General features: G+C 35.4%; 2 protein-coding genes across 2 annotated transcripts in view; both read left to right on the top strand.

The window, feature by feature from the left end:
* LOC135142180 (FAD synthase-like) lies at positions 1-1,206 on the top strand. Its single transcript, XM_064073853.1, has 7 exons — positions 1-71; positions 122-202; positions 249-343; positions 387-510; positions 557-669; positions 714-985; positions 1,037-1,206. The coding sequence occupies exons 2-7, from the start codon at positions 166-168 to the stop codon at positions 1,152-1,154; spliced, it is 759 nt and encodes a 252-aa protein (XP_063929923.1). The 5' UTR covers positions 1-71; positions 122-165; the 3' UTR covers positions 1,155-1,206.
* A 183-nt stretch (positions 1,207-1,389) lies between these two features.
* LOC135142081 (TOX high mobility group box family member 4-like) overlaps positions 1,390-26,127 on the top strand; it is a 207,163-nt gene continuing 182,425 nt past the window's right edge. The window contains exon 1 of the mRNA XM_064073752.1: positions 1,390-1,599. The gene's annotated coding sequence lies outside the window, so the exon portion shown is untranslated. The remainder of the gene's footprint in view (positions 1,600-26,127) is intronic.

Raw genomic sequence — 26,127 nt, 5'->3', positions numbered from 1 at the left:
CGCATGTCAACCATGTCAAAATCACCTGTTTAGGAATAACATCAAAGAAGTGATAACAGAATCCGTTAATTGTGACTATTTTAGTTAAATCTTGTTAATACTAATAACCACATGTCTGTAGCTACTACTGCTAAATTGATCAGAGCGCCATACTACCTAAGAAGTATGTCTAGTGGCCAACTAAAAACAGCAGGAATTTTAGGTTGTTTTGAACACATGACAATGTAATTTTTTAATTTTTAAATTAGTTCTAGGTGACGAACTTCTGAGAGGGGAAGTAGTTGATTGCAACTCACCCCATATCACAAAGGACTTGTACAAATTTGGAGTCAATGTCAGAAAGGTTTGATCACAAAATAAATGAAAACCCTAATGAAGTTAGACAGATTTCAATTATAGCTGACGACGTTGATGAAATATGTAATGAAATTAAAACGTTTTCTAAGGCGTACAATTACGTAATTACTTCTGGAGGCATTGGACCAACTCACGATGATGTGACTTTTGAAGGTATAAAAATTACCTCAAGGACTTACCGTATTAGTGTTGTTTGTAGCTGTGGGAAAAGCTTTTGGTGTCCCGGTAGCCCTCAATGGTCAGTTGCGGGGACTTTGTGAGCGATTTTATAAAACCACAGATGTAAACCATCCAGGGATGAAACTAGCTATGGTGAGACTCCTTGCATCTGTAATGAATATTTGAATGTATTGCAGGTCCCAGAAACAGCGAAACTAACGTTCACAAGTGAGTTTGCCTACCCTGTTGTTTCGGTTGAAAATGTGTACATGTTTCCCGGAATTCCCGAGCTTTTCCTCAAGTCTTTTAAAAGTGTTGGTGCTCAGTTGTTTAAAGGGGGTAATGTAACGTTTTATAGTAAAGTAATTTATGTTACTTTGACGGAGGACAAAATTGCTGATGAATTGGGGAGATTAGCTGGCACTTTTCCGGACGTGCATGTGGGATCATACCCCCAACTGTTCCATGCGTAAGATTTCGTTTTAGCATTTGGTATTTTTTACCGATGGTTGCATTTTAGGTTATATAAAGTGAAAATTACCTTGGAGTCGACAAGTGAAAAGTCCGTGAACGAAGCATATGAGAAGTTACTTTCAAAGTTTCCCAAGGAGTCTGTTATTGATGTAGATAATGCGTAATACGATAGTTGATAATTTTGTTCATTAATTAAAAATAAACGACGTTAACAATCACAAATTTTATCATTTTTCACATTTTCGGAAATTTAAATCTGAACTGGCATCGAATTGCTTGGTAACAGGCGCCATCTACACAAGTAGATCGCGGCCGACTAGTGATGGATGATTTCGCTAGGTGTCGCGGCTACTTTATAAATTAATTAACCTTAATTTTATGTTGTTGCTCTATGATTATCATTATTTCTTGCGTTCCCATATCACCCCGGACTTAATTAATTATTTTAAACCCCTGTCTTTATTTATTTTTATTCAACTCAAATAAATACATAAATCAAAGGCGGCTTTTATTCCGGTGTGTTGTGCGCATCAAGTACAGCTGTAAAGAATTAATCAAGAGTTTAGAATATTGCAGTGTGCCGGTGTCTTCGTACTCAGCGTCTTTAAGGTAAGTTCTCACTTTTCGTTAAGTTTTCGGCTTCTTTAACCTTTGGGAATGTTTTCACGAACATAACCTCAATTCCAGAGTCGGCTTTAATTGATTTACGGCCCGCGTCCCATGTGTTGATTAATTGTCGATATTATTATTTCCTGTAGCATCGACACTACGATTCGGCGCGAGATTTAAATTTTTAATAATTCGTTTCGTCATTAGCGCCTGACCGGTGTGTTGATGGAAGTCAAGAGTGCGCGTTTGGGTTTTCAAGATTCTTTCTAAATAATGTACACATGTATCCTGGGGGAATACATTTCATTTGTTCGGGAATGCCTTCATTTTTCCTGAAGTGTGCCTAAGAGAATTACTTGATACAGATTAAAAGAGATTGGATACTCGGATATTCCAAATGGATTTCTGTCGGTTGTTCCATTTTTTACGTTCTCATCCATTATTACATCAAGAGATATAAAAGTGGAGTGGTTTGCGATTAAGCATTCGTAATCGTGCAATAAATCTGTTGTGTCAGAGTTTCACTTTCACCATTTTCTTTAAAAATTATCGACAGTGGCAGTTGCATGACTAGAAATCGGGTTAGTAGTCTGGAGCTTAAAAACCGACACAATGGACGAATATGGCCCCGTTTAAGGTCGCTAATAGTCTGGTCTAGCCGGCTTTTTTCTAGCTTGGATTCCGCGACAGGACTTGATTTGTGTCCGGCTGCTGATAATGTTCCTGATCACATCGTCACAAATCAAAGAGACATTATGTCTGGAATTAAAATGCGGCTCGTAAATCAGGTGCCATTGTCTCTGAACCAGTATGTAGATTCCAGCTGAGTAATGGCCGCAACCGACTTCTTGCGGATCAACATGTGAACGAATTTTCAAGCAAATACAGATTTTTAACACCCGCCACTTTACATATCAATGTCGATCCAAGAAGGGTTATTTAGTGGCCGATTGGTGCCGTTCGTCAATCAGTCCCGTTAGAAACGAACAGGGTTTAGACACCGCGGTTGCCCTTTCCCTCACATTTACATATACTGTGGCGGTTTCCGACAATAACTCAACCCTTACATAAACTGTCAAACCTATTTCACTGGGCACCAGCGTTCGGTCGATGGCTATAAATTTGCCCGATGCAACATCAATGTCTTGGCGAAGCTTGTGCAAGCTGCTTTTGGAGATGAACTGATGGAAAGATGCTTTGATAACGACCAAATGTTGTTGCAATTTAGGGCGATGGCATGTGAAGGGGATTTAACGCCGGTGGTTTTAGAGCTAACTGTATTTAATATTAGCCCAACAATATGAAAAAGAAACCCATTTGCGTAGGGACTAGTAGTATATGTCTAAATGGCGTTGGGGGAGAATTGTCGTAATTGCCAGCTCACCCCGAAGGTAAAGTTACAAGAGTTAAGGAAGTTCCCACACAAGCTAACTAAAACCATAACGGGGGACTAAAATGTAATGTTTCGTCAAGGTTTATGAAAAACGCCTAGTGTTTAGATTATGATTTGTTTTGTTTATAATACGATTAGGAAAATGTGTTGGTGTAGAAGAATGTGTCATTTGGTTTTAGAATCTGCTTTCAGTGAGAATAAGTACTTTGGACATACATTACGTTTTCATTACTTACAAACCGCTGATCAGATATCCAATAACTTCCAGATAAAGTGCACTATTGTCCGCGAAGAATGCCTCGTCCAACTATAAGTTGATGAATCGCGTACCGTCAAATAATAGTGACATTTTCCCTCCATCTCGGCGCATCTTTTGTACTTCAATAACTCCAGAACCGTACAAATGCCTGAGGAAATTGTTACAATATTTCGAATTGCATCGGTGAAGGTCGCTGCAATCTTCACATAACCGCAATTATTGTCCTCGGTATTTTGAGGCAAGAAGAAAAAGTCGTTGTCTCACACATAAATCGTTCTTGTTGATGTTGATGGAGAGAACGCTACACTTCCGCACTACATAATTTTGAATTTACAATTACACATTTTGAAGTTGGAGGATCCAAGGGGTATAATTAGGAGGAAAGAGGGGATGTTTAATGCGTGTTATGGGTGTTATTATTACAGTATAAATTAATTAATTCCGTACCTGTTGAGAAATACAAGGCGTCTATTATAGATGATGATTGCAGTCATAATCTGATGTGTAACTGCAACCAGCAATCAAATAAGAATTATGGTTCGAGTTTGGAATGGTTATTGGAAATGTAGTAAATTTAACCGAGTTATTAGTGTTACAAAATGTACTGTTTTTGGCTACGAACCCGACCGTGGTTGCAATCTGGATTGATGCTGCAGAAAATGGGATTTTATTGTTGCCTTTACCAACTGTTGTTTGTGGCAGAAATAAGTAAATGTAACAAATGATTGATTGATTGATTGATTGTCAAATGTAGGGCATGCGCTGACAATTGTCTTGTTTCTTGTTACTAATTAGTAGTGTCATATAATTATAATGTAACACGCAACGTCTGGACTGTCTGTTATATCGAACTAGGCTATGACTGTGCCGCCTCGTCGGAAAAGGGATTATAATCAAATTATGCCACTTTATGATAGTCAGTGAGTAAACATTACCGTAAAAATGAGCGGCAAATTAGGACAGTGGTAACTTGTAATCACTTGTAGACACTCGTGTAGCTGCATGTTCTTACTAAATAAAGCAACATTGTTGTAAAATTTGTCATCAGTTTTACATTTAAACAATTTTGCGTCATTTTTGCCGATACGGGACACGACAAAGAAAAAATTGGAATACCAAATACGTTATCTGGATGAGATATATATAAATGTGGTAAGTTAGAAAGCTACGAGATGTGGCAACAGGCTAGAGACGTCCATGTCGGTCATGAAAGAAATAAATATCAGTTTGATGCATTTTTTCAACGATGAGAAACAGAGCAAATTTACGACTTCGCAATAGAAACTGAAACTCGATTTTGTTTTTATTTTTTACAAACTATAAACGTGCATGTCAATCAGTTCGTAAGTGTTTACAAACTTAAGTTATTTTTTTTTGTTAAAAATAGCTTAATTAGTTGAAAGTACGGTAATTAACACCACGATTATGCCATTTGACCATGTCAAAGAGTTTCTAGGAAATAATAAAACGTGATAAGCAAATGAAAGTTAAAGTTTTATTGAGGAACGAAATGCCGATAAGACTTGACAACCACTAAAACCTTAATATGATTGTTTAAATAATTTAAAACGCAAGTGTTTTTTGTAAACGTCAATTAGGAACATTGCTTTCTCTAGATGAGACATGACCAATTATAATGATTTTTATTAATTCGACTGACACGCTATGGCGATGTTTCCAAAACAGACTTGTGACACAGTTATTAATTAATTTATGTTAAGGAGCAAGTGAAAGTGAGAAGGTTAATGTAGATTTTATCGTTCAGTTAAATAATAGAATGTAATTGAACTGACTTGAACTTGGTTCTGACATGAGTGATATGTGACAGGAATATTTACGACTTATCCATTTTAATTTTTACATGGTCGATGACGAGAGAAAAAAGGAAATGCGAGCGTTGTCAACCCCAGTTATGTTCTTGATGCAATTGTCACCATGTGGATTTTCTGTGTGTGATGGCCTTGATGGGGTTGATGGTTCAATCAGACGGTGGTCTAGGCGGAGTCGTGAGTTTCTTCCCTCGTTTCCGTCGGATTAATATCCGATTCGCGGTCGGAAATTGCAAAATGAATCGATGATTCCATTCCGAACGGTGCATTCGGCAATAAATATAATTTCTGTTGAGGAGTCAGTGTTTCGTGAAACAAGAAAACAAGCATTAAAATAAATCTGGAACGAGCACAATAATAGAAAGAGTTTAACAAAGTCCCGAGCATTCGGCGAGAGGAAAAATAAGAATATAATAATTCGGAATGGAATCGTCTGAGAAAATGCGGGAAGGGTGGAAGTTGAGGCATTGTGCGAAGCAGGGGTTGGGGAGGGGACAGCGGTGAAACTCGACAACAACATCTGAATATGTTTGATAACAACTGCTTTTAAGCTCACAAAACAGTATGTGAAAGAAGTGAAGCTTTTATTTTTTCCGAGTTTCTTTTATTTCATCCTCTCTCTCACAGAAAAGTCCACTTTCTTCTGAAACGTCTAAAGTAATCTCACAGATGGAAGCCATAAACCTATATTACTCGGAAAAGACTTTTCTATTTCTTTTTTCCCTTCTTATAAAAATTTAATATTACTTTCGGCGGGGGAGGGGTTGCCGTAATAACGTATCCCCTTGTTGTTACACACCTTTCCAATTAATCTCTTCCGAAATCCTCATCGCAATTTTACTCCAAAGTGATATATTCCGACGGTGTTAAACTTTACGACGTCACCAACAAAAAAAACATTTCGTTCGCTTTTGTTGGGTCCAATAAAATTTCGAATAAAATAAAATAACGTAAGGATGGCGTCTTCAATGGGGCAATTTTTTACTCGCATTTCCTCGAGGCAATTCCATAATAAGTAATTTTATGAACACTGGAAAATATGTCGCCATACTTATTATCGCTAAACTTTATAAGCAATGAAATAAAACCGCCCTCTTTTGACTCGTAAACATTTTATTTTCACGGTGCGCTCTGCCATAACGACATAATAGAGACACACACATAAGCACACATGTCCTTTCAACAAAATTCATATGTGGCCATTTCGCTTCAGTACGGCTGCATAAATCCGAACTTGCTACATTTGTTAAGGTTTCTCCAATTCCTGAAAATTATCGAAACTTGAACCTGTTTGTAATGTCTTTAAACACGTAAACAAAACGTATGTTTGTCATTGAAATTGGGTTAATTACAAGCTTTTCGCACCAATAAAATCGACCACAAGACTTGCTAAATTTATTGCACAGAATTGTACATGTACATAGTTGCTCTCGTTCCCTCTCGCATTGTCTCTCACTCACTCTCTTACTTGTGTTTCCTTTCTCGCTCAAATTCACACATCAGAAAAAACATTTTTTATCCTTTGTACATTTTACTAAAAGGTTGCGCTTCTCAATGAACCGACGAAAGATTTGGATGAAACGTGAAAACTGCCCTTCCACAAAGTTAAATAATGTTAATATTTAGTGTCACATATTTGGTCAACACATTATCCGAATTGAGAATGTCGTGCCGTGGTTGACTTGACAAAAATACAGGTGTGTAAGTGGGCCTTTATTCTTTAATAAATAATTAATAAAAAAATTAAATTAAACATTAATGTTGTTTAAAGATTAGGTGGCATTTCAGCTGCATAAACTTAAATATCAGTCTATTGATATGCAGTATTGTGAAATTCGAAAACGTCGGATTGGCTTTTTCTTATTTTTGAATAGTAAACATTTACAAATAGACGAATTTGCCAGTATTTTGTGCCTCGGGTAAAATTGTAGTCATGGGTGCATGATTTGATTGATATCAATACAATTGTGACCCAGTGCTTGTGCGCCCTCCCAATTAAATCAAATTTGGTGCATTCAGATGTGAAGTTTTATAGCAGAATCAAATTATCAACAATAACATTGATTGCGACTGATGAAGGGGTTGTAAATGAACTGAATATTGATATCAGTGGGTGGTAAAAAATGTAGTTGCGAAATATCGGTCCAGAAACTAAGAAATCTGGTGGCAGATTTGATCGAGGTGGCTGCCGCCCCCGTTTTGCTCATATGGCCGAAAGCAATTAAGCGAAGCCCATGGGTGAAATTTATTCCCATATCACCTTACCCGTCGAAGCCAACGGGCGAAACATAGATCGTATCGACATCATGCAGAAATAATATCCGTGTAATGTAAATGGTGAAAGGTAAATTACCCCTTGGCGCTTAACACCCATCGAAGGTGGTTGGTGTAGCCGTCCCCTGCCTCCTCCGAAATTATGACGGAGTTATAAATTTTACTTTGTACGTAAATAAAGTTGGAATTGATAAAATATTGCGAAAGTTTGTAGGACGAAAATTGCATCCATGCATTATTCATGCTAACCTAACTATATCAAGAGTTTCCCCAAGTTTGAGAGACTTGAGGGTCGTGCGGATGGTGGAGGGTTGGGGTGTTAAGTTTTCCGGAGGAAAGGGACACTCTTACTTCATTACGATCGGATTTTTGTTTGATTTTCTTCGACTACTTTGTACCAACTATAAATTAAATCTCCCTTTAATATTTTACGAGATTTTATTTGCTGTAAATAATGACTGGGAATACATTATGCGGGGCTGTAAATACGAAAAGTCGTAATTACTGTAATTAACGATTTGATGCATAATAAGATTGAGAGGGATAATACAAAATTAATTGCTTTCCGTTCGCTGCTTTATTGTTGTTGAGGGGATTGCTTCCTTCTCTTTTTTCGAATTGTTCGTGAGACGAGAACACATATTTTACACTTTTCCTTGTATTTACTACCTAGTTGTGATGTAGATAACTCGACCTAGTTTTTCGCGCTGCTTCGATGACATTCCAACCCTCATCTAAGCCGGAAAAGTCGAACGAAATCGCATCAAGTAATTGCATTCGACGGAAGTGACTAATTTTAAACTAAAATTGATTGCTTAAATATATCACGCTCCAACCAGTTCTGGACTTTTCTCCTATATTCGGAGCATTTTTAAATTTTCTCGCGCATGAGTTGTTTCCTTTGATGTATAATTAGATTATTCATTCTTATTATACACACATGATGAGCTATCTTTATAATCAATACAACAAACGATTTTCATGGAAAAATGATTTGGGTCGCTTTTCTCGATACGTATCAGCAGTTTCAACTCGACTCTAGGTTTTGTTAGCTTTATAACGAAAATTCTAACGATGAAAGTTCATCAGATTTAATTGTAAACTTACAAAGAAATGAAGAGTTCGAGGCGAAGTCGAGAGTTGCCAAAAGGCCCGTGGCGGAATGCAGAAATATGACAGTAGTCGTTAATAAATTGTGGTCGACGTTTTAGATATTTATATATTTTTCATAGATATGTATCTCAGTAATACAACAAAAAATTAAATAAAAGTGCCGAGGAGTAACGGAAACTACAGTTCGTGCATACAAAATATTTCCACACGTATACAGACTTGCAGAAAAAAATGTCCGTTAATAATTCTATTAGCATACTAAAGGCCGCCGAAATTGTGTATGATTTTGCCAAGAAGGTGGCTTGTGCAGAATGTAAAGTTGAACCTGCGGAAAATTGGAATCGGCAGTACGGTAACCGCCCTAATTGTTTTGTTTATTGCGTAACGTGTCATTAACTTGGCTTTTATCACGTGCGGATTGAGAACTGAGTTTGAGGGTGTTTTTCGTTGAATTGATAGAGAAGGTAAAATTTTGAAAGATTAAGAAGATAAATTTAATCCGCAATGTACGAAGTCGCTGGGGCTTTTTTAGATTGATATCGCTTTGTGAACTTTCTTTTTAGTAGAAATTGTTTTGAACAAGAGACTTTTCTACTTTGACAAAGTGTGACGTTTGCTCTATCCATAAATTCCATTTATTTTGTAACAATTTCGTTTGATGCATTGTAGTTTGCGAGCTAAGTGTATTCAATATGCGATATAGAATAGGAAGGTTGAGAAAAGTGAGCTGACGTCAAACGAAATCAGTAAATCCATCATCGTCCCGTTTATCGATTGGGTATATTAAAGTCGACATAAAAGAAAAACGCAACTCGAAGACAAATAAAACAAATTGCATCGAAAAAAGGAGAGAACAAAGTGGCTCATAAAATTGGTCGTCGATAACTTCAAGTACACAATTAAATTTTGATTAAGGAGTGTCTCCGTGCAGTTGATGGTGGCACATATTGCCAGAATTACGGGCATACATTGTTGCAAATGTTGTTCTATGGAATGAAACGGTTTACAAAATGCAATTAGAGTAATTGTTCCATCGATGCATTAAGGTCGTTACGGCGTCGGGGAATTAAAAATCCGGGCAAATGAGAACGTGAATGTATTTAATAGTTGGGTCGAGAATGTAACAACTATTAATATCCTGCGGCTGCAGGCCGCAGAGTTCTGTTCTTGGGCTCCCTCCCCATCGTCGGTGGTCGTAAATTGCATTATGCACAAAACTAATAAAAGTGCCTTTCACGTTAGATTAAATTCGAGTTGTCTTGTTTTGCGCGCAAAGGCAATTCAGATATATTATTTTAATGTTTTTGTTTGTTTTGTAGAGTGATGTTGTTCAAAGGGCCCTTTTAACTTTTATTGAAAAACTTCAAAGGGGTTTGTTTGCATAACAGTGCAGAATGCAGTCCGACTCGGCGAATTAGAAAATCCAAAGTACAAAAGAGCCTCCACAGCACTTGATTCGATAAATAGAGTAAAATTAATAGGCACAACGTGCATCGAGGGCGTAAAAAAATTGCACGAACAACGTCAAAACTTGTAATTGGTTGCACAAAGCAAATCACACAGTAAGCAGTATCGAGGGTGAGGGCGCAACCGGTCGATATTCAATTATTAAAAGTTCACGATCTGTTTAACAGGAAAGAGAAAAAGTATTATTAAACTTATGCAAATATATGGTGTATCGGTGCGCTTGTTTCTACGTTAAATATTTGCCGATTTTTTATCAAAAAGTTTGCCTTATTCAGTTGTGTGTACTTTCCACCCTCTCGTTAGAATTTTTATGGTATCGATTGCGTCGGACGTGTGTTATGTCTGCCGTTGCAATCACTAAATTTCCTTTCCGGATTTGTTATTAAAATTTCGTTTCGAACATTGGATTTCCCCTCCACCGTGTTTGTTGCCGTTTTCTGTTTGTTTTCGGCAACAAATTTAAACTAGAAAAGTTTTACGTCCCATAAGACTCAAATGAGTCAAGAAAATAAATAATATGAACGATCCTTTAAAAGTTTTTTCAGCCATATCTTTAATGCGAACTCGTAATGGAAAGCATATTTCACCAGAATGTCCCATTGAGTGTTCCCGAAATTCCAATAGCACGTACTCACGTCTTATCCTCTTTCTGCACCCTATTCGTCTTCAAAGGATGGAGCAGGACGGCTACATCAACCCTCACCAAATACGCTTATTTGTAACCGACCATTAAAACGAAGAAGAAAACAAGATTGGCCTCTAGCAACAAGCAAGATACACTACTTAACGTAAACTGTGCCATTACGGCCTGATGGATCTTATTACCAAGACGATCTCATTAAAATTATTAAGTAAAACTGTTGAAATCTGCGGGAATTGGTCGTTTTTACAATCAACTCGTTTAATAGTCAAAAGGAGTTTTATCGTTCTCGTCAGATACAGCAAAGAGCCATTGTCGAGTGATTAAGAACATCTGTAATGGAAATTCACCGGCATCTACCGAGTTATTCAAGAATGGCTGATTCGAATATACACGTATTTTCTTTTTATACATTTTCTAAACAAGAATTCGGGTTATTTATCATTTACGGCCCGAATCAATAAATCAACTGCAAAGAATAACGAATTTACCTAACATGCCTTGAAAATGACAAACGTGAAATTACCCGTTTTTTAATTTATCCACGTAGATTGATGGTTTTGTGTCAAAACTGATAGTAGTAGATTTGTTGGAATTGAATGCGAGGTGTAATTAATGAAAGATTTTTTCATCGCAACAATTAAAAACGTTTTTTGTGTCATTACATTACACATTTTTACTTATAGGTAAGTAAGTGCTGGATCTGAATCTATTTTTACAAAGACGCAGTAAGAGTATGTAATTTATGAGCTTTTAGAAGGATCATAGTATTAGTAATGGACAATGGTGTTAGGGGGACTCGCTAGAGGACGAATAATAATTTTTTCCTTTTTCCTTTAATAAAATGATATTAGCATGTTTGCGCAAAACAGTTTCTTATGCAGTTTACCTTATGCTTACATTTATAATTTATAATTATAGTTGTAAGCATAATTGTAACAGTTATGCTGACGGCTTAGGACCTTACATTGGCAAGCAGAACTGACTTTCTGACACGTAAATTAATTAATTTTGCACATGAATTATTTAGAAATTTTGGCGACTTGTGGCAATATAGAAGATGTTCAGAACTACTCAGTGTATCAGTTAATACAAAAAGAGTTTCTTTTTCAGTTGCGACATAATTAGAGTTCTAAATGACACTGATTGACATTGTAAAAAAATTCTATTGTTGTCAATATAAGATGTAACGATTATGAGTGTTATAATTATAAGACATAAGTTATAAAGGTAAGTGTAAGCATAAGAAAAAAAATTATAAGAAAATATTTCGCGCAAACACGCTATTAATGTAGATGTATTATAAGTTATAAGAGAAATATCGTAAAAAAAGCACCATTGTCGTCTGTTTTTTCTTCTTTTTTGTGTTTTAAACATCATAGAATCGCTTGAAAATCGTCATACTGACAAAGTAACGGATTTTGAAGATCCCTATGATATTATATATTTGTTAGTAGAGTACAATTTATTTATAATATCTTTATTAAATTCAAAATATAACATAAATTAATTCATAATACGTATTATGGGAAAATTAGTAGTACAGTTCTTGGCAGTGTTTTTAACAAAAACGAACAATTATTGAAAAAAATGGGTTTGAATTCAATACGTTTTGAGTGGTTAGTTCACAGTCTTGCCGCTAGGAGGGCGACGAAATTTAAACTTGCGGACTGAACAGCCAAGAAAAACCATTCTATGAAAGCCTACAGCCTTCCCTAAAGTAATTATTAACGTTCTCGGCTGATTTTTCTAATTTCTAATTTACTTTCCTCTCTTTTTTTTTGATAAATAAATTGATAAAATGGAAGAATTGTTTAGTCGCGCTTAGCTCATTGTCCACCTTAAGCACGATTTTATCAATTTTAATTTTGAAAAGTTCTTTCACATGAAGCCACGGAAAAAAACTGATAAGGTACGAGACAAAAAATTATCACGGTGCAGAATTTTTGCCTAAATGTATTAAAAGAAAGTGAAGACACCTGGTTGATTGAGCAATTCCATTTTTAATTAATTTAATAAAACATTTTCACAGAAAACACTGAACTGAACGAAATTTATTGAAAATATGTAATTTTGTTAACAGACTTATTGTGACAAATTATTATCACGCTTAAAAGGGAAATAACTAACTAACTAAATGAAAACTAATTTAATACCCAATGTATTTTCCACCTGCTTCTATGAGATTGTAGACGCGTTGCTTCATAGAATTGACCAAATGGATGAAGTAATTGACGTCCAAATTCTCCCAAGCCCCCAAGATACCATCTTTTGATTCATTAACTGTTGCGTACTGCTTCCCATCTTTATAAACCTCTCGTACAAGAGAAATCCATACATTCTCAATAGGGTTGAGATGTAGGCTTTTCGCAGGCTATTATAGCAAAGCTATATTTTGTCGTTGAAACCACGTTTTCGATGAATTAGACACATGAATCGACGCATTATTTTGCTGAAAAACCACTTTGCTGTCTTGAAATAGGTTCAAAGGTGGTTTGAGGTGCATTTCCAACACATCTTGGTAATTCAGAAAGTCCATTCGATTTGATTAATGCTAAGTTATTATTTCCTAAGTTACTAAAGGCACCCCAGACCATAACATTGCCACCTCCTTGAACTCGTTTTGACAAATACTTTGGTTCTTTCCGTAAATCGTGCCAATAATATCTAAAACCATCAGGACCATCAAGATTAACTTTCTTTTCATCTGAAAAAACTATCTGGAACCATTCTTCATTTTTCGTCCGCATTTCTCTGGCCCATTCACGACGTTTTTGAATATGTTCTTTTGTTAACATTTGTTGTTTCTTATATTTGGCATATTTAACATTTTTGTCATTAGCCAGTACTCGCAAAACTGTTCTTTTGTGAACAGGAAGTCCTAGGGTCGTCTTTATCATTTGAGACGACATGTTATCCTTTATACCCGGAGTCACAATGGATCTTTTGGCACGTGCAGTGAGTTTTTCTTTTCTTCCACAATTTTGTCGTCCATTTTCACTGTATTTCTTTCTTACAAACTTGGAGATTGTGGTCCGATCTCTTCCAGTCTTTCATCCTATTTCTGCAAAAGTCAAACCTTGGTCATAGTATGCCTCAATCTGTCCTTTTTCACGTTCTGTTAAATCGTTTTCTTTGCCCATGGCGAAAGACAATTATTGTAGCTCAGCCAATTATATTTCGACACTTTATCAGTTCTAACAAACAATTTCATATCGTGCATATCATACAAATAAACAACAATTACGCATACTACGTTTTTCTAATTAATTTTTATACAAAAAGTGATGCGTGATAATTTTTTGTCTCAAAATTTCTTGACACAATTGAGTTTTCACAGATCAGAAATTATTTGATGCAAAAATATCACTGAAAAAAGCATTTTTGTATACTAAATTAACTTCTACTGGGTGTATTATTTAGTCAAAGGTCTAGATAATAAAAAATTCTTAAAAAATTGCACCGTGATAATTTTTTGTCTCGTACCTTATTATAAACTTACTGTTGACGGTGAAGTTCCCGCTGACGTAGCTTTTACAGCTGAAAATTGTCATTTATAAAGTCCGTTTTCAAGTTGCCGTTGGTAGTAACTTTGATGTTCAACTTTTGCCGTATTTAAAGGGGTTGCAGAAGAAAAGTGGAGGATTTAGGTTGATTACTACAAAAATGTACATTTTAGATATGTTTTAAGTTTATTGTTGTCGAAATAAGTCTATATTAGGGAAAAAGACAAAATGTAGCCCCGCCCACCCGCCCTATCTCCATTGTGATGATTTCTGTTTTATTCGTTGTGAGCCAAGAAGGCGGAGCTTAACTGCAAAACCCTTATTTCTCCACGAGAAATTAAAAATATGATTTTCTTAATATCGTAGTCTTCTTTTCACAACAACAAACTTAATACTTGTTCAAAATGGTAAATTTTTGACGGGAAATATGAATTCTGCCTTTATGCTCCTCCCCTCGACTTACGAATGAAATATTCATCACAATTTAGACCGAGGCGGGTCTAGGCGGGGCTTAATCTTTGGCTTTCATTTTTACTTAAGACATATAGGTTCCTTGAACAACACAGTTACTTAACAATTTGTTTTACTGGTAATTTCTTGTAGAAAAACAAGGATTTTGCAATTAAGTTCCGCCCCCGACTCACGACGAATAAAAAAACATCATTATAATTGAGATAGGGTGGGTGGGTGGAGCTTGCATTTTGCCTTGTTTTTCTTAATATCGTAGTCTTCTTTTCACAACAACAAACTTAAAACTTGTTCTAAATCGAAAAAAAATAAAGCCAAAGATCCACCCATACTTGCCCCGATCTCAATTCTCAATTGTGATGAATTTTTCATTCGTTGTCAGATCGAGGGGCGGAGCCTAATTTCAAGATCCATATTTCCTTACAAAAATTTACCATTTTGAACGTGTTTTTAGTTTCTAAGAATAAAAAAAAATCATCACAATTAAGGAGTGGGTGGGCGGGGTTTATATTTTGGCTTTTTTTCTTAATATACATAGTATTCTTTGAACAACACGATACTCAAAAACATGTTTTTAATTTCTTGTAAAGAAATAAGTATTTTGCAGTTAAGCTCAACCCACTTGGTTCACGGCGAAAAAAAAATCATCACAATTGAGTTAGGGTGGGTGGGCGGGCTGGCTTACATTTTGCCTTTTTGTTTGAATATGTGTAGACTTCTTTTCATAACATGAAACTTAAAACATATTTAAAATGGAAAATTTCGTGGAATTAGTGCTGTCAACCAGAAAAATGTTCCCCCTACATCAACGGCAACGTAACGGCGAAAGTTGAAAGTTGGTCATCTCGAACGTCACCTCAAGGGTGTGCCAATTTTCAACGGCAACGTCAATGGATGATATAAACGACGCATACCTTCGCTGCGTAGATATTTATCTTACGGCAACGTCAACGGCGAACGACAACGTCAGCGACAAGTTTATAAATGGACCTTTACTCATCTCTCTCTTTACTCGCTTATGTAGATTTTAGTCTAGCGTTTCAGCTTAATAGTATTTCTTTCAGATCTTAAACTGTAGTTGCTTGAAATATATAGTTACACCAAAAGTGACTCCCATAAATTCCCGAGCACAGTTTTCCGTTTTTAATATAAAGTTATATTCATTACTATTTCACTTTTTACCTAGAATTCTTTGGTATTTGTGACAGCACTTTAAATCACATTAGAAGACAAAATAGGTTTGTATCGTCATTACCTTTTGAGCGATAGCTAAGGAAATTATCGTAACTGGGTCATTTGGACGAACTTCCAAGTTTATTATATAACTCGTAATAAATACTTAGTACTTAGTTAGATTTTGTCGTTAATTTTTATTACCTTACATGCGTACAACGCATATTCTGTTCGTGAAAAAGCTGGATGAACAACAATGGCAAATATCCATTTTGTTTGCATTAAATTAGTAAACAAGAAATTTCAAATCGGCAACAAATATTCATTTGCTGTGCAGTGCCAAGTAATTATATTATCCATAATAATTATGCTTTAAATATACACATTCCGAATTAAATAAACATTAATTTAATTTTCAGAAACAATAAATTACACCCATTATGGAATCAGGTTCGTATGAATTTATGAAAATAATTTGCTTACACGTCGCCCCAGAGATTTTTGCTTTAATTATTTCAGCAGCCGATTATTCGTTCGCTTTTTGCTTCTGTTAACTTAAGCAAGCCAGTGAGCTGAGAAATCCTGTTCTTATGATTTATGGAAAGCCCGTTGGTATTCCATTTCCAGTCATCGATTCCAGTTTGGAGCATTTGTCTCAATTATTGGGCCATGTTGCAATTGATCGGGATGGCCCTCCCCGATATACGAGACTATAATATTATGATATCGTTCCATTTGCATGGAAATTCGTCAACATTCTATAAATTTATTCCCGACGGCCATAAAATGAAACTGCCGGGCCGAATTCACGCACCACTCCGTATCATTCCGAAATATTTATTTTCTTTACGATCTTTTATGTAATTTATTTTGCATGTTCAAATTTGCTAATCTGGCGTTCCGGACGTTTTATTGCCGCAGTTATCCGAACGGAATTGAAGAGTGACGCTAATAACACCCCCCGGAGGAACGCTCGCGCCTTTCCCACTTCCGGAAATTTTTTGCCGACTGTTGACAATCGCTCCGGTTTTAATCCGGAAACGATAACGAATTATTTTGAATTAATGGTTAGCGGTATTTATTCATCACCCTTCGACTTTGAAAGAAATTCTGCTCCATTCATTCTATCAAAAAAATTCAAAAACGAAAAATATTGTTCGCGACTTACTTTTTACAGACGCTTGATTCTTTTTCTGGTTCCGCTACAGTCGCTTTTCTAGTCCATTCTTTATTCCTAAACTTGCACATTTTCCGTCCGCGTTTTTTGTGGTTTTTTGAGAGAAATGCAACAGCTGGCATTCGTTGTTTTAGTGCATTTAGAGTGCCGTATTTTCTATTCCAGTTTTATTTTTTGATTGAGTTCAGTTTTACAATTTATCCAATGATAAATATTTTAATCTTTTTTTTTACGTTTATTTCCTGTAATATTGGATGAAAATTTAAGGTTAAGTTGTCACGTCCTAGTTTTATCAGTATTTTGGGATTACTTCATTCTACAGCATTCCTATAGCTTTACCTAACTTCTCGACATGGCTGTTTTAGGTATATGTTACTATCTAAATCTGTCGTCTTGCGCCTGTTGATAGAACACACTTCATAGGCCTCTCATACTGTTTGCCTATTACTTTGACGTGAATACTCAGTCGGCATATCATTGTAAGATCTTGTCCTGCCTTTAATTTTGCTTTCATTTATCATATGTTGGCATTGAAAACACCTGTAATTAATATATTTTTGTAATATCGATATAATTGTATCCAGTTTTTCTGAGATTGTAATTCATCGAGAAAGAATATCAATTTATTTTGTATGTTCACTGTAACACAAAATATAATCTTCTCATAGCGACTTCCTATATTCCCTGACGCATGCTTATATAATACGTGTTGCCTTTCCTTTCCCTTTCTGTGCCAGTTTCTAATATTGACCCTAGTCCATAAACCTTCGTTTCTGATTTCTTAAGCTTCCAGTTTTATTCTGTTTCTGAATTCATTCCAGTCCGATTTTTTTTCGTCAATTTTTAATCTCTAGTATTTAATCTTGATAGTGACATCTTCGTTTATCAAACTTTCCATTTTCGTGAGTTTTGACGAGCACTTTAATTTTAATCCGGGACGAATTATTTTGAATTAATAAAGAAGGAGAGGAGTCGTGGTCGTGTCGGAATTCCTTTTTCTGCCGCAATTTATTTCTTACCCTCAATGTTTAGCTTTCATTTATCCGTTAAAGCAGGGGTGAGTTGTTTAAATAATACGGCGTTCGTGAAAGATATCCATTGTAACTATCATTAAACTTGTGCTTTGTATAAATACACTTAATAAAATGTAAACTCGGGGGTTGTTTTCTTTTCATAATTTTGTTTAGTAGGCTTTTCATCACAACAACCAGCTGCTGCATTTTCGTGATTTTTGCCTCGAGGGGCGCGTTTGTGTTCATATGGGAAAATCTTTCCAGGAAACTCGCCCCATCATCCGGTGGAGAACTTCATTAAATTTTACATCACTGCCAGCTTAAATGGGCCAGTTTATGTCGGCGCTATAATTTAAGACGAAACTACGTGTTGACAAACCCCCTCTAGGACGCTTAATACAACGCAGATTTCGGCTTTGTGGCTTTTTAATAATTTCAGAAGAGGCGATGACTGTTCCGGAATATCTAACGAAGAACGGAGTGTATATAGAATCAATAGACCGGAGGCAATATTCATTTCAATGCGAAATTTGTCATTCATCCTCGAAATTGGATGGGAATTTATGATTGAAATGAATATTGGGTGTCCAACGGGGCGGAAAAGAATACGTCTCTAATAATACATGAAAAGATACCCGATGATGGCGGAGGAACGGAACGATTGCTTAAACGAAACCCAACCACTGTTTGTTTCAATTTGATACTGTCGTAAAACTGACTAGAAGCCCTTAAAATACCTCACTTACAAATTTACGATAATTGGATGCAATAAAATTGGCGATTATGTCGCGGCTTGTAACTTTTCCATTTTTTTTCTTCTCGTCGTCTCCTTGCATTCTTTACTTTATGGTTATGGCAATTTTCTTTAATTCAGTTCACTAATTTGTCGTTGTGTGTGGATGCCTATCATAGTCGTGAAGATGGTTTATTGACGTCGGAGGAAATAGGGCGAGAGAGGATCGATGTGTTAGTGAAGAACTCACTGTGAAAACCCGATCGACGGGAGATTCAACGTTAATTAGGCAGGAACGAGACACGAGGACCGTTTTGTAAACAGGTGTCAGCATAAATGTCAGATTTGTAGCTATAAAGTTACCTTGTTGTGGCGTTTAATCAGGTGATCAGTATAGCAAAGGGTGGCGCAATTAAATATTGGGTTTATTTTGATTGGGGTTGGACGCCGGAACTGCGGCCACCAGCATTACACACGCAACGTTACAGGGGAATTCGAAATAGTCTTATGAAAAATATACGTTGCATAACAAGGTATTAGAAGTCTATCACTGTAAAGACGAGTAATTTTGTAAAAGTTGGTTCAGAATTTTCCCTTTCACTCAAAAATCAGATTCAATAAGTACCACAATTGTTGTATGTTATATCCGTAAAACCTCTAATAAATTTGTTCAAAAATACTCCTAATTCATTACAACTTGAAATTTGTCTTAGCGTATTTTTAGTCTTTTATTACCTGTTTTAAAACAAGGGAAACGGTCGAGTATGAAAAAGTAGGGCTTCCCCTTCCGTTCGTCTATGTGTCATCTTTTGTCGATTTTATTAGACAAATAATCTCCAAAACCACTCGACTGATTGTTGTGAAAACTGACTTGAAACATAGCTATGTATTTCTGTACAGCTTCTTTACACCTATCTGCACAATAATTTGTTTTTTCTACTCGCGCATCGAAAACCGTGAATGCACGGCGCTAAACGATGTTTTAACCATAGTTTCATGATCCATGGCTGGGCCGAAGATGTGTTCGGGTTCATTAGTCACGTCTTGGGTGCGTTTGGCAATTTTCATGTTCATTAAACACGGCTCTAAAAACAATCTGAAATTGAGTTAGTTTTGAATGGTGTCATTTGTTCTTGTCACTACTTGTCATTTCCAAGCGGTGTCAGGCATCGCTCAAATAAAGTGCATTGCATGTCAACGAAGGTGGATGCAAACGTTACTGAAAATGGAGACATTTTCATAGGCACTCTACCGAAAATCAAAGGGCTGCATAAACAGCAGCTACAAGTATGGCAAACGATTTCTTTTCGGAAGACGTTCTGTTCGCGTACTTTAGAAATTTGGATAATTATAGTTTTAATTTGAAGTCGTAGAAAAAGGTTATTTTGTAACGCTCTTCTGTAAACACTCGCTTCGTTTCGCTCCGTTTGTGCCTAAACAAACTCGTGTCAAAAGAGGCGTTTATAAAACTTGTTACTTAATATACTATTATAGTAAATATCATGTAATCTAAATTTGAGAAACAAGAATTTCTTGTGCAGATATTAATTTTGTTTCCATTGAACTCTCTTTAATTGAACTGTTTATTTTTATTTAAAACAGTCCCTGGTGTTCTGTTTTGAACGACTTTGAAAGAAATGTGGGGCTTCGTGGTGTTTTTTTAACAACATGAAAAAGAATCTTGAGCGCCCTTGGTGTTTTATTTTTGAACAAGTTTGAAAGAACCTCGATTGTCCCTGGCTTTTTTTTTAAGAATATGAGCGAATCTTGAGGGTCGTCGGTGTTTGGTAAGAGTTTGAAAGAATCTTGAGGGCCCCTGGCGTTTTTTTTAAGAACATGAAATAATCTTGAAGGTAAGAATCATGAGGCCCCTGGTGTTTTATTTTTTTTTAAAGTTTCAAAGAAACTGAAAGAATTTTAGAGGCTCGTCGTGTTTTTTTAAAAACACTAAAGAACCGTGAGAGCCCCTGGTGTTCTATTTTTGAAAAGATTTGAAAGAACCTTGGCTGTCCCTGGTATATTTTTTAAAAATACGAAATAATCTCAGATTTTAATTGGCGTTTTATTTTTGAAATGATTTTGAAAGAATTGTTAGAGTTCCTGGTGTTTTTTCAAGGACATGAAAGACTCGTGGTGGTCCCAGATGTTTTCTTAAGAATGTAGAAGAATCGTGAGGCCCCTGATGTTTTATTTTTTTAAAAGTTTGAAAAAAACTGGGGTTTTCTCAAGACTATGAAAGAATTTTAGAGGTTCGTCGTGTTTTTTTAAGAACACTAAAGAATCTTGAGAGTCCCTAGTGTTTTATTTTTGAAAAGGTTTGAAAGAATCTTGGCTGTCCCTGGTATATTTTTTTAAAATACGAAATAATCTCAGATTTTAATTGGCGTTTTATTTTTGAAATGATTTTGAAAGAATTGTTAAGAGTTCCTAATGTTTTTTCATGGACATGAAAGAATCTTGGTGGTCCCTGGTGTTTTCTTAAGAATATAGAAGAATCGTGAGGCCCCTGATGTTTTATTTTTTAAAAAGTTTAAAAAAAACTGGAATTTTCTCAAGACTATGAAAGAATTTTAGAGGTTCGTCGTGTTTTTTTAAGAACACTAAAGAATCTTGAGAGCCTCTGGTGTTTTATTTTGAAAAGGTTTGAAAGAACCTTGGCTGTCCCTGGTATATTTTTTAAAAATACGAAATAATCTCAGATTTTAATTGGCGTTTTATTTTTGAAATGATTTTGAAAGAAATGTTAGAGTTCCTAGTGTTTTTTCAAGGACATGAAATAATCTTGGTGGTCCCTGGTGTTTTCTTAAGATTATAAAAGAATCATGAGGCCCCTGGTGTTTTATTTTTTAAAATGTTTGAAAGAAACTCTTATTTTTTCAAGACTATAAAAGAATTTCAGAGGCTCGTCGTGTTTTTTTAAGAACGTTGAAGAACCTTGAGAGCCCTTGGTGTTTTATTTTTGAAAAGGCTTGAAAAAGACTGGTGTTTTTTCAAGACTATGAAAGAATTTTAGAGGCTTGTCGTGTTTTTAAAAACATTATAGAATTTTGAGAGCTCCTGGTGTTTTATTTTTGAAAAGGTTTGAAAGAACCTTGGTTGCCTAGGCATATTTTTTAAAAATACGAAAAAATCTCAGGAGCTGTGGGTGTTTTATTTTTGGAATGATTTTGAAAGAGTTTTTATAGTTCCTGGTCTTTTTTTTTAAGGACATGAAAGAATCTTGGTGGTCCCTGGTGTTTTCTTAAAAGAATATGAATGAATCTTGAGAGCCCTGTTGTTTTGTTTTTGAAAAGGTTTCTAAGAACCTTGGCTCCCCTGGTATATTTTTTAAGAATACTAAAGAATCTCAGGGGCGGTTGGTGTTTTATTCTCGAAATGATTTTGAAAGAATTTTTATAGTTCCTGGTATTTTTTTAAGGACATGAAAGAATCTTGGGGTCCCTGGTATTTTCTTAAGAATATGAAAGAATTATGAGGCCCCTGGTGTTTTATTTTTGAAAAGGTTTGAAATAAACTTGTTTGCCCGTGGTGTCTTTTCAAGACTATGAAAGGATTTTAGGCTACTCGTGTTTTTTTTTAATACGAAAGAATCTTAAGAACCCCTGGTGTTTTATTTTTGAAAAGATTTGTAAGAACCTTGGCTACCGCTAAAATGTTTTTTAAGAGTATGAAAGAATTTCAGGGACTTTTGGTGTTTTATTTTTAAAATGGTTTTGAAAGAATTTTTAGAACCCCTGGTGTTTTTTTTAAGGACATGAAAGAATCTTGGTGGTCCCTGGTGTTTTCTTAAAAGAATATGAAAGAATCTTGAGAGCCCCTGTTGTTTTATTTTTGAAAAGGTTTCTAAGAACCTTGGGTGCCCCTGGTATATTTTGTAAGAATACCAAAGGATCTCAGGGGCGGTTGGTGTTTTATTTTTGAAATGATTTTGAAAGAATTTTTATAGTTCCTGGTATTTTTTTCAGGACAAGAAAGAATCTTGGGGTCCCTGGTGTTTTCTTAAGAATATGAAAGAATTATGAGGCCCCTGGTGTTTTATTTTTGAAAAGGTTTGAAATAAACTTGTTTGCCCGTGGTGTCTTTTCAAGACTATGAAAGGATTTTAGGGGCTACTCGTGTTTTTTTTTTTAATACGAAAGAATCTTAAGAGCTCCTGGTATTTTTGAAAAGATTTGTAAGAACCTTGGCTGCCGCTAAAATGTTTTAAAATGAAAGAATTTCAGAGACTTTTGGTGTTTTATTTTTAAAATGGTTTTGAAAAAATTTTTAGAACACCTGGTGCTTTTTTTTAACGACATGAAAGAGTCTTGGGGATTCCTGGCGTTTTCTTAAGAATGTGAAAGAATTATGAGGTCTCTGGTGTTTTATTTTTGAAAAGGTTTGAAACAAACTTTGGACAATCAAAGGTGTTTTTTCAAGACTATGAAAGAATTTTAGGAGCTACTCGTGTTTTTTTTTTATACACTCTCTGTATTTTATTTTAGAAGAGATTTCAAATTACCTTGGCTGCCCAGGATATTTTTGAAAAATTTGAAACAATCTTGAGGGCCGTTGGTGTTTTATTTTTTTAAAGGTTTTGAAAGGATCTTGAAAACCCATTTGTGTTCTTTTTAAATACATCAAGTATTCTTTGATGACCCGGGTGTGTAGTTCTGAAAAAGTTTGAAGGAACCTTGAGTACCCCTGGTGTATTTTAAGACCGTGAAAGAATCTTGGAGGCTACTGGTGTTTTTTAAGAATATGAAAGAATCTTGGGAACCGTTAGCGTTTTATGTTTAAAGAGTTTGAAAGAATCTTGAGAGCCGCTGGTGTTTTTTTAAGAACATGAAAGAATCTTGAGGGCTTCTGGTGTTTTTTTTTAAAGGTTTGAAAGAACCTTGGCTACCCCTGGTATATTTTTTAAGAATACCAAAGAATCAATCTCAGGGGCCGTTGGTGTTTTATTTTTGAAATGGGTTTGGAAGAATTTTTAGAGCCTCGTGTGTTTTTTCTTAAAGACATGAAAGAATCGTGGGGGTTCGTGGTGGTTTTTTAAGAATATGCAAGAATCATGAGGCCCCTGGTGTTTTATTTTTGAATAGGTTTGAAAGAAACTGGTGTTTTTTCAAAACTATGAAAGAATTTTAGGGGCTACTCGTGTTAATTTATACATGAAAGAGTATTGAGAGCCCTCGGTATTTTATTTTAGAAGAGATTTCAAAGTACCTTGGCTGCCCAGGATATTTTTGAAAAAGATGAAACAATCTTGAGGGCCGTTGGTGTTTTATTTTTTAATGGTTTTGAAAGGATCTAGAAAACCCATTTGTGTTCTTTTTAAATACATGAAATATTCTTTGATGGCCCTGGTGTATTTTAAGGCTGTGAAAGAATCTTGGAAGCTCGTGGTGTTTTTTAAGACTATGAAAGAATCGCGAGAGCCCTTGGTGTTTTATTTTTTAAAATACCTTGGCTGTCTGTGTTTTTTGTTTAAGAATATGGAATAATTTTGGCGGGTCGTGAGTCCTTTATTTTTGAAAGGTTTGAAAGAATCTTGGGAGCATCTGGTCTTGTTTTGAGGACATGAAAGAGTCTTGAGGGCCCCTGGTGTCTTATTTTTAAAAAGGTTTGAAAGAACCTTGGGAGTTTATGATATTTTTTAAGAATATGGAAGAATCTTGAGAGCCCTTGGTGTTTTATTTTGGAAAGGTTTGAAAGTACCTCGGCTGACCCTGGTGTTTTTTAAAGAATATGAAAGAATCTTGAGGGCCATTGGTTCTTTATTTTTTAAGGATTTGAAAGAATCTTGGAAACTCCTGATTAAGTACGTCGTTAAAAATTGTCCAAAATCCTTATTTTTCAATGTAAATACCTAAGTATCCTTTTTTTTCTATAAAATAAGTATATAAATAAGTTATTGTAAATATGATACGTACAATTTTTTTCTGTTTATCTGCCACACTGAAAATGAATTTTTAACTTACTATTGTTATAATGAACTTGCTTCAGTCGACTTGCTTTTGTTCTACTAGCTAAAAGTACAACGTTTCGGAAGTGAGAACAGTGCAGCTTAAGTAATTTAACACTTTTTATGAGGCTGCAACAATTTGAGAAACAATGAAACCGTTCATCCCGCCATAGTTCAGTCTCTACGTTAACGTTAAATTCATCGCAAGTTATATAAACCCATCAGAATTTTCATTCTCGGCTGAAAGGACAATTTAAAGAGCCCTCTAATGCTAAGATAATCTGTTTGACGAAATAATATAAGATACTTTGGATTAAATTAAGCTACACTATTGAAATTTGATAGGACGAACAAGCTATAGCTAGGGCACACATATTCCACGAAGCTTTCATAATCGTTGCGTCAGAAAGACCTGAGAAATAATAAAATATTCCTTTGTCTGTGACACGCGCGCCCTATTCTCAACGACTTAAAAATGCCTTCGTAGACCCGACTTAATACGAAACAACACGTTAAGTACAAGCAAAGACCTCTTACCTTCTGGCACTACGGATTATTCGCTACGCTGGACGCAAGTAAACCTAAAATAAAGTGACAATAGTGCACGCACACTTGAAAGCTCTCATTAAAGCTTACGATTTTCCACGACACGGACCTCCAACTGGTTCTAGTTTTGGTTACAGATCAGAAAAAAGTAAGTGATTATTATTGAAAGAAAAATCAGTCAGTGTTATGAAAGACCTCTGAATAAGTATATGATCCTAAGAGAGATGAAGAATGAACGATTGAACTTATGAGCAGGTGGAACGGGGTTCGGTTGGGCGAAAACAATCGCAGAAATTAGGGAAACCTTCAAAGATAACGATTCAGCTTTGAATTTTGTATATAAAAGCTTTTAAAGCAACGCTATGTTCATTTAGTGGAACGTACTTCAAAGAATAAGAGTTGTTAGATGTTATTTTAGTAAATTTCCAAATACCAGCTGTTGTTGATTTTTATTTGTATATGAAATTATGTGGTGAGTACACAGTTCTGACATTGGAGGTGAGCAATTTACTCTAGTTGGTGCAACAATAAGTTTACTTGGTTTATCTTGTCTTCATTACATACACGAATATATTATAATGGTAGTTGCATTAATAAATTGTTTTGAAATTGCAGAATCCCATGCATGCGGACAAACTTGGCTACAAAGTTTAATTTATTACAGAAACCGCTATAGGATATGATCGAGAGGTTTCCTAATTTTCAAACTTTACATAATTCGCGTTGCTTCTGTTTCGGGTTTCGTAAAACTATGTTTAGTTTCATATATGCCGGAGTTTTAATTTATAATGGAAATAATGGAACCTCTAAAAGCCGGAGCAAAGTCGTCCAATAAGAAAAGAACTGCAATAAAACCATCTAGCATTCAAAAAAGAGAAGAAAAATTCATTTATCTAACCACATTTCCTCGCAAACTTTTCAAAGTTTTAAAAGTCCATTAAGGTGTGTTTAAACTTCGTTTAATTATAAATTTCGTAGTTTTTCTTGATTATC

Source organism: Zophobas morio, unplaced genomic scaffold, assembly GCF_036711695.1.
Source record: "Zophobas morio isolate AGI-343-1 ecotype UQ-CSIRO unplaced genomic scaffold, CSIRO_AGI_Zmor_V1 ptg000004l, whole genome shotgun sequence".
Classification (NCBI taxonomy): domain Eukaryota; kingdom Metazoa; phylum Arthropoda; class Insecta; order Coleoptera; family Tenebrionidae; genus Zophobas; species Zophobas morio.
This window is presented reverse-complemented; position numbering and strand designations above follow the sequence as displayed.

What these genes read in the sequence shown, in the direction of transcription:
- LOC135142180 (XM_064073853.1), top strand. Translation starts at nt 166, where the DNA reads ATGTCTAGTGGCCAACTAAAAACAGCAGGAATTTTAG. An exon ending in CGATGATGTGACTTTTGAAG is followed by an intron (nt 511 to 556) that starts GTATAAAAATTA and finishes TGTTGTTTGTAG; the next exon opens with CTGTGGGAAAAGCTTTTGGT. An exon ending in TACCCCCAACTGTTCCATGC is followed by an intron (nt 986 to 1,036) that starts GTAAGATTTCGT and finishes GTTGCATTTTAG; the next exon opens with GTTATATAAAGTGAAAATTA.